The following is a 9,521-nucleotide window of genomic DNA, read 5'->3' on the forward strand; positions in this document are numbered from 1 at the left end:
GAACATTGAACCCATTTACCATACTGATAGTTCTATTTTCTCGTTTCTCCTTGCTTTTAGCTACTGATTTCCCAGTAGCTGTCTTCCATGCATGTTCCTGTTCTTTGATTGGCCCTGCATTGTTACCTTGGGCCTCATTGTAACCAGCTATTTCCTTGTCTTTGTTTGCCTCTACCTTCTGCTGATTTCCTTTTTCATTTTGGATCACTTTGGGCTACCACTCTTGTCTCTGCTTCTGTTTCCTTGTGTTGTCCTTAGTGATTTTTTGCTCTTCTGCATTACATTGATGTCCAATTTGCATACAAGTAGTACAGAATGCTGGAACCTAGTTATAAATCACCTCTTGTATAAACACTCTTCCATTAGGATCTGTTACCTTCACTGTTTTAGGAAGCTCTTTAGTAACATCTACTTCAATTAAGACTCTAGCATAGGAAATTCGATCTAGTTGAGTTGTACATGCATCTGCATATAGTGGAACTCCTAAACTGCTACTGATTCTGCTTAGTGACTTTGCTCTCTAACAGTCAAGAGGAAGGTTAGGGAATCTTACCCAAATAGGGATAATATGTAGCACTTCCTTATTAAAGTCAAAGTCAGCAGTCCATACTTTCATTATAATTGGCTTGTTGTTTAACATGTGAGGTCCAGAATATAACACTTCATCTCTGTCGTTCAGGGAATTGAATCTCACCACAAAGTATCCATCATTATGGAAGTAAACTTTTGGCTTCGTTGCAAAATTCCATTCAAACGCAATAAATCTCTCCATAGCACCTATAGTTGGGGTACTTCCAGCTACATATAGAATCAAAGCTTGTTTCCACTTTTGTGTTTCCTCTTCTACTTCTTCCTTCCTCAACTCAACTATCATCTCACCATTTTTAATAGTTGGAGCAATGAAACTCAGATTCATCCCCTTCGCCGCCATTCTGTTCTCTACAAATAGATTTGTCCACTTCTTTTGCTCTGGCTCCATCTTCTCATTAACTATTGCATTTTGTCTCTTTTCCATGCTCTCCTTGTCCTTAATTTCCCCAGATTCCTCAGTAATTGCACTTGAATTACTCCCATGCATTGCTCTACCTTCATCAGATTTCTTCTCACTCAACATTATCGTATTAATGTTCATAGTAGGAGGAGTTTTCATACTTTCTTTCATAGCTGTTAGCAATGGCCACTGTTCCATTGAATTTTCCTCTTCAATTTGTGAATTCTGGGTTTTCAGCTCACTACTCTGAGTTCTACTGTTTGTTCCTGCTAGATCTGTCCTCTGAATCACGCCTTTATTTTTCTTAGGTCTGCCCCTCGCCATTGATGAACAACGTACGTTAGCAACCACGCTTATTGTGCGCTGGGAGGAACGGTCTTTGTACATGTGTTTAATACCCGTATTATGTTATGTCATTTATTAATATACGTAAGATATTATTGAGCTTGCGTGCTTCCTGCTAGCAGAGTGATGCTTCCCAAAATGGAAGAAAATAAGGTAAAAATTGCACGGGACACCCTATTTGGTCGCCCTTATTTAATCTATACCCATTTTTAAAAAAAGATTTTAACTTGTACCCACTTTTTAAACAACTTCAGTCCCTTTTTCTCCTCCTCCTTCTCCTCATTCGTTTTCTTCTTCTTCTTTCTTCTGTTGCTTCAGTTAATGGGATGATTGCCATAAGTATGTTTGTCAGATTATTTAAAAACAAATTATAATTACGTAAGTTAATAGACTATAATTTGTGAATATTTTCACGTAATTCTATTCTTTTCACATTTATTGTTTCCAAAATTTATGATTTTAGATACTGTTGGCAATCTGATTATTTTATAGTAGTAATACACTATGAAAGAATAAGGTAATTATTTATCTAGTATGTTAGAAAGATTTTTCAAAAACTTCAGCTTATATAGTGCTGAAGTTTTTACAAATGAACTAAATAACTTCAGCATCTTCTGCTGAAGTTTTTGAAAAAGCTTATTCAGGACAAAAAAAAACTTCAGCTTATTTAGTGTTGAAGTTTTTGCAAATGAACTAAATAACTTCAGCATTTTCTGCTGAAATTTTTGAAAAGGCTTTATGACAAAACTAATGAATCCAGGACAACAAAACTTCAGCTATTTTAGTGCTGGAGTTTTTACCAATGAACTAAATAACTTCAGCATCTTATCCAGGACAAAAAAAACTTCAGCGTATTGCCTTTGCTACTTCAGGACCGTCTACTAGAATGCTGAAGTTTTGCATGATTGTCTTTGCTATTTCAGTCCCGTATGCTGAAGTTACGCAAAAAAGTGGGTACACTTGCTTTTATTTTTTGCAAAGCGGGTACAAGTTAAAACGTGACCCAAAAAGCGGATATAGATGCAAATCCACCTAAAATAAGTTAAAAGAGTACGGCCTAATCAGTTTTCGGATTGGTAATTGTAAAATAGTCTGTGTTGTAAAGTCATTGAAAAATAGTCACTATTTTCTGCAACTCGAAAAGTCCCAGCATAATATACTGGAGATTGGTGCGCCTGTGTATGAATTTCCAGTATAATATACTGGAGATTGATGCACCTTTGTATGAACTTCCAGCATAATACACCAACACATGGAAAGTTCCAGCATAATATACTTGAGATTGGAGCACTTGTGTATGAATTTCAGCTTATTATGCTGGAACTCCAGTATATTATGCTGGAATATTTTCCGGATTTTGAAAAATGTTTTTGTTCAGATTTATCTTTACATGAAAAGTGGCTAAATTTTGATTACTTTTGAAACTGTAGCTATTTTTCAATTACCACTTGTAAATCGGGCTATTTTTGAATTTCACCCAGAAAATAAGCAACCGACCCCTTTTTCCAGCTAATTAATAATCCTCTCATCCTAGTATATATGTCTATCTTTTTATAAAATATTATTATAAAACTTTCCCATTAAACTAGTTTTCAACTAATTGTAACGAGTATACCACGCATTAAATGCTGTCACGTAATGAGATATATGGAGTAGTAAATAGTTAATACTCCCTTAAAGTCCCAAATACTAATAGTTTTTTTTTTTTGGCTGAATTTGTTACAAAATTAAAGACCACATTTTCAGAAAGCAAAAAGCATTTATTATTTTTCCCTTTCAAATTCACCATCACTGTTTTAATTAGTGAAGTTATTAAGTGAAATATTTAACATAAACATATGTAATAAATTTAAACAAATAGTTATATTGTTAAATTTATTTTTTTAAATATATTAATTTTTTATTGAATTTACACCTTAAAAGATAAAATATTTAAGGTACTATTTATTTGCAATGGTAAATAATTATTAATAAGAAGAAACGCACACACAAAAAAAAATTGTGAAACGAAGAATATGTGCTTATTTGATGGATGTGGTGGAGTGGATGAGACTCCTCCCTTAACCAGAGGTTTCGAGTTCGAGCTTTGGGTATGAAAAAATCCTTGGTAAGGAGTGCTACCCCCGAATGGGGCCCTATCCGGATCGAATCCGGATATAGTCCGACTCCAATGCGGGTACCGAACACCAAGTGGGAAACCAAAAAAAAGTTTTATACATTGATAACGTAAAAAATATTTATACAGTTGGATCACTTTTAAATTAGTTACAACTTACAAGTAAATGTTTTATATAAACACTAATTGATAGCTGACAGAAATAGTAAAAATAGTAAATTATATTGACCGGGAAAATAATTTATGCTGTAAATAAATAAATAAATGTAATTTATATCCTTATTAAATGATTATATATCTCCTTTTTCTGATTTTCTAAAACTACGAGATTCTCATTTAATGAAAAAATAAGACTCCTAGTCCTAACTCACTTCAAATTGACTAACGTTTCTTTAAAAGTTAAGTATCTTTCTTCTTTTTTCAGATGAGCATTATCCTTTTTGGCTAATTTGAGTCACCTTAAACATGCATAAATAACAACTTTTTCTCTCTACTTTCTACACGCCATTTTCAAATTTCCTTTTCAGTTTCTAAGTGAGAGAAAAGAAGAAGAAAAAAAAATTGGGAATTAAAAACAATGGCAGGTGGTGGATTTGATGATAGAAGAGGAGCAAGAGCACATCTTTATGAGTATAAGATTACTTGGTATTTTATTTTTTCTTGCATTATTGCAGCTACTGGAGGTTCTCTTTTTGGTTATGATCTTGGTGTTTCTGGTTAGTTTATTTTCTTCGTGATTAACTTCTTCTGTTTTTCATTGTGCCGGACCTTATCTACTGGTTGTTGTTAGTGTTTTGCATCTATTCTTTATTTCTTATGTTGTCGTCATTATTTCTATTGTTTTCTGTTGATAATAATGATATATTGTCTCTCTTTTCGTCTTCTTGAGTTGAGGATTTTTCAGAAATAACCTCTCTACCCCTCGGGTAGAGATAAGGTCTGCATACATTCTACCCTCTCATACTCTACTTGTAGGATTTTATTGGGTTATTGTTATTATTGTTGTTGTATATTTTCTCCGTGATTAACATTGTTCTAATACAACAATAATTTATCTAAATCTTACAATTTTTTGAAATAGTAAAACTTGTTAATTTTTATTATCAGCACAACTTGTAAATTTTCAAGATTTCTTTTAACCTACTCCTTCCCCCTAGTCATGATTTCGAGTTTATGATTTCGGAATTCTAATTATTTATTTAATATTTTTTTATTGGAAACAACTTCTCTATTTTTACGAGAAAGGGTTAAGGTTTGCGTACACACTATCCTCCCCAGACTCCATTTATGGGGTCAAACTGGGTTTTTTATTGTTGTTATTGTTGTTGTATTTAATAGATTTTTAAGACAAATATATTTAATAGATAATTGTGTATGCAAACCTTACCCCGGGTAACGGTAAGGTATGCGTACACACTACCCTCCCAGACCCCACACGTGGCATATTATTATTATGTTGTTGTAGTAGTAATCTGAAGTCCGAACTTTTTGCTTGTTTCAGGTGGGGTGACTTCTATGGATGATTTCTTGAAAATATTTTTCCCCAAAGTGTACAGCAGGAAGCAAGAACATCTCAAAGAAACAGATTATTGCAAATATGACAATCAAATCCTCACACTTTTCACTTCCTCTTTGTATTTTGCTGCACTTATTTCTACATTTGGTGCTTCACATGTTACTAGGAATAAAGGCCGTAAAGCCAGTATCCTATGTGGTGCAGTTAGTTTCTTTCTTGGTGCACTACTTAATGCTTCTGCTAAAAATATTGCTATGCTCATTATTGGTCGATGTCTTCTTGGTGTTGGCATTGGATTTAGCAACCAGGTAATTCTGAGCATTTACTGATATATATATATAAAGAATAATATTTGATCTATATAAATTTTTCGACAAAAAGTATTCAACTAATCAGCCTTCGCCACTATAGCTCCGCCTCCGCCTAAACGCACTGTGTTGTTATTGGATGTGGCAAATAGATGTGTCAGGTCAAACTTGGATGGGTCAAAATATATCAAATTAGTAAAGGAGTCATGACTCAACGTATTCATGGTTTGCTTGAATCAAGATGAGTCGGTCCGCTGAACTAGCCTAATATGACTTAATTGACCATCCTTCGGTGAACTGTAGCTCCACCCATGCTTAGATGCACCCTAATGTTTGCAAATAAGCGTGCCAAGTCAAACTTGAAATGAGTCAAAACATGTCAATTTAATAAATAAGCCATGGCTTAACCAATCGAAAGTTTGTTTGGATCAAGATGAGTCACATAATTGGTAAGCTCCCCTAATTTTTTCCTTTGCTTTTTGAAAAAAGAAAAATGAATTCTTCCAAATCTATTTTCAATCTTCAAATTTGATATTGTATGTTACATTCTGACCGTTGAATTACACTATTTGTCCCGGATTGACCCAATATTTTGTTGGGTCATCCCGAGTTCAAATTATTGGTCAATTCAACAAACATGTCATAACCCAACCTGTCTAAACTTGAACGAGTTAGTAAAAAACGAGTTGATTTTATAATCTGAATCCATGTAACATAGCTGAAGTTTATGATCTTGTTTGTTTTCAAAATTACAGGCAGTACCATTATATCTTTCAGAAATGGCACCTGCAAAAATCCGAGGAGCAGTCAACCAATTGTTTCAACTCACAACTTGCTTGGGAGTATTAATAGCCAATTTGGTCAATTATGCAACTGCTCAAATCCATCCATGGGGATGGAGATTATCTCTTGGCTTAGCAGCAATTCCTGCTGTACTCATGTTTGTTGGTGGCCTTTTCCTTCCCGAGACACCAAACAGTCTCGTAGAACAAGGTAAATTAGTATGGTTTGATGTAAACACGAGTAAGTTTTTGCCTTATTATTATTACAATTTAAGTTCTATGCATAAAAAAGGTAAAAAAATACTTACCGAATTTGTTCACCTAAAAGGTTATTGAAGGTAATTCTATTTAATAGCATTAATTAATTTATAAACCTAGAATAAAATGATACAGTATATAACATGTTATGATATACAAATTAAATCATTATTATTGTTATTATTGTTGTTGTTGTTGTGTTACGAAAATGAAATAAAATATTAGGAGCCTTTGTAATTTACAAGTCCAAGACATTTAGGGGCATTTGCACAAATGGCCATTTTTAGGCCATTATTTAAATTTTATCCTCTATTAGCCTAGTGAGCCATTGCAAAAAGAAAGATCCATTCAACTATTTTTAGGCAATACGGGCACAGAATTTAAAGATTGGCCTAAAATGGGTCGTACGATGCAAACAATCCATTTAATATATCATTCTATAAATATCATATATAATGGTTAAGTACCTTAACCATTGATAAGTATTTATATGAGAGTTTTGAAGTCTCCATTTTTTTTCCCAACCTCCTTAGCTTGAGAATTACATTGTGTATATAAGATCAAGTATTTTTAGTTGATATATTAAATGTTAAAATTTCTTGTGATTTTCATGTATTTACTTTTTTTATTATTAAATCTTCTTGATTAAAATTCTATCTTCGCCACTGATTGTATAACAGGTAAATTAGAGAAAGCAAGGGAAATATTGGAAAAAGTTAGAGGAACTACAAAAGTGGATGCAGAATTTGCTGATCTTATAGATGCAAGTAATGAAGCCAAAGCTATAAAGAATCCATTTGGAAATTTACTTTTGAGGAAAAATCGTCCACAATTGGTGATTGGAGCAATAGCAATTCCAGCATTTCAACAGCTTACTGGAATGAACACAATTCTTTTCTATGCACCTGTTATTTTTCAGAGTTTAGGGTTTGGCTCAGGAGCTTCTCTTTATTCATCTGTTATTACTGGTGGAGCACTTGTTGTTGGTGCATTTATGTCAATGTCCTTTGTTGATAAGTTTGGAAGAAGAGCTTTCTTTTTGGAAGCTGGAGTTGAAATGATCTGCGTCATGGTAATTTTCGCTTCAGTTTAACTTCTATATACTGATAATATAGTTCTAAATGTCCATAAAAAGTAAGACGGTTTTATCTGCTATGACATGTTAATTGCTTGACACTAAAAAGTTTACTATATGTCCATTTGGTTTGCCCTTCTAAAACCATACTAATATACTTCCTTTTTCAAAAGAAAAAAATTAGAAATTTTAGGCCCGTTTGGCCATAAAAAAAGACTTCTATTTTTTGAAATTGTATTCATGTCCAAACATAACTCTAACTTTCAAATATCATTTCTTACTTGTAAAAAAAATCACTTTTTTCCAAATTTCACAGTTTTTATGTCCAAACTCCCACTTAGTTCTATTGGAAACAGTCTCTCTACTTTCAAAAGGTACGGGTAAGGCACATATACACTACTCTCCTCATACCCCACTTTGTCGTACTACACTGGGTTGTTGTTGTTATTTGTGGTATTTTTCTTTTTCCTTTAATAACCATTCACAAAATCTTCCTAATATTATTTTCCTATTTTATATTAGAAAATTTCTACTTTGTGATCAAGGGTGATCAAATTTGAGATATTTTGCAACTATAACCAGAACTGAACCTGGCTAGTTTGTAAAATTAACGTCTTTTATTTTCGCTAAAGATGCATTTTCAACGACTGAAGTCGATATCATGTTCTATACTGACCCGCCTCAATCAGCATTACTATAGATTTCAAGCCTCCAGTTTCACCGGATAGTATACTTACTATAAATCTTGATCCACAGGTTGCAGTTGCCATTACACTAGCATTAAAGTTTGGACAAGGTGTAGTGCTACCAAAAGGAATTGGAATATTCCTAGTAATAATAATTTGCATATTTGTTCTTGCTTATGGAAGATCATGGGGTCCTTTAGGTTGGTTAGTTCCAAGTGAAATATTTCCATTAGAAACAAGATCAGCAGGACAAAGTATTGTTGTTTGTGTCAACATGATTTTCACAGCCCTAATTGCACAATGTTTCTTGGTTTCACTTTGTCACCTCAAATATGGCATATTTCTGCTATTTGCTGGTTTAATTACTATTATGAGTTGCTTCATATTGTTGCTTTTGCCTGAGACAAAGCAAGTTCCAATTGAAGAAATTTATTTGCTATGGCAAAGTCATTGGTTTTGGAAAAGGTATTGTGCACCTGAGGAGAATGAAGATGAATTGAAGAAAGGGCAGCAAGTTTAGAGTATTATATGGATTTTTAGGGTTGAAAATTTGATTATTGATTTTATTTTCTGTTCTATGAACCTATGGTAGTTGATATGTTTTTATTCATGAAAAGAAAAACTTGACTTTATGCACTTTGGATTGGTTTTTGAATCAAGAGTTTCTTAATTCATTTCCAATATTTTATTGAGGGCATATTTTGGATAACACACACTCAATGAAATAGTTGAGTTACGCGTAAATTAGCCCCAAACATTATAATTACGAAAAATCACACACATATACAAACAAGATAGTCAACTCTATTTTAATTATTTGCTCAGACATACTTTATATATCTTACTTATTTCACATGATCCTTCAATCAATTCTATAGAAACAATGATTTATTTCCTCTTGTAAGTTAAAACAAAATAAAGCCAGAGGACTTCCAAGATTTGTATAAGAAGACCATTTTTAAAGCTTGAAGTCTATCAAGGAGCATCTTAATACACTGGAGTTGAAAAATGTTCGCTAGAAATTGGAAGTAATGAACGACCCGCGAACTTGTTTAAACACGGGGAACAGTGCGACTGGGGTGCTTCGGCCTCCCTCCGTGCAACTCCTCCTATCCCAGGGCAAACGTTCAAGTGCGTGCTCGGTGATTAACAACCCCAGCGCGGAAAGCGTTAAGATGTTAAGAAGGGGAGCCTTGGAGGTAGGGGCGGATTTATGGGGGAAAGGGTATTCACCCGAATCCCCTTCGTCGAAAAATTTCACTGCATATGTAAGGCAAATATGTATTTTATCTTTATATATTATGTTTTGAATCCCTTTGACACAACCCAAAAACATAACTTAGTGTCAAGGGGTTCAAATCTTTGTAAGGTCATGAGTTCTATTCCCACTACCAACAACCTTATTAACTTTTTCCTTTTTTAACCCCCTTGGCAGTAATCCTGC

The 9,521-nt window shown here is 33.6% G+C and overlaps 1 protein-coding gene across 1 annotated transcript; it reads left to right on the forward strand.

The window, feature by feature from the left end:
- The first annotated feature begins 3,895 nt into the window (after positions 1-3,895).
- Positions 3,896-8,711, forward strand: LOC104230971 (sugar transport protein 14-like). Its single transcript, XM_009783887.2, has 5 exons — positions 3,896-4,168; positions 4,954-5,276; positions 6,032-6,269; positions 6,997-7,388; positions 8,148-8,711. The coding sequence occupies exons 1-5, from the start codon at positions 4,030-4,032 to the stop codon at positions 8,595-8,597; spliced, it is 1,542 nt and encodes a 513-aa protein (XP_009782189.1). The 5' UTR covers positions 3,896-4,029; the 3' UTR covers positions 8,598-8,711.
- Positions 8,712-9,521: the final 810 nt, after the last annotated feature.

The sequence above is a fragment of the Nicotiana sylvestris genome, chromosome 6 (genome assembly GCF_000393655.2).
Source record: "Nicotiana sylvestris chromosome 6, ASM39365v2, whole genome shotgun sequence".
Lineage (NCBI taxonomy): Eukaryota > Viridiplantae > Streptophyta > Magnoliopsida > Solanales > Solanaceae > Nicotiana > Nicotiana sylvestris.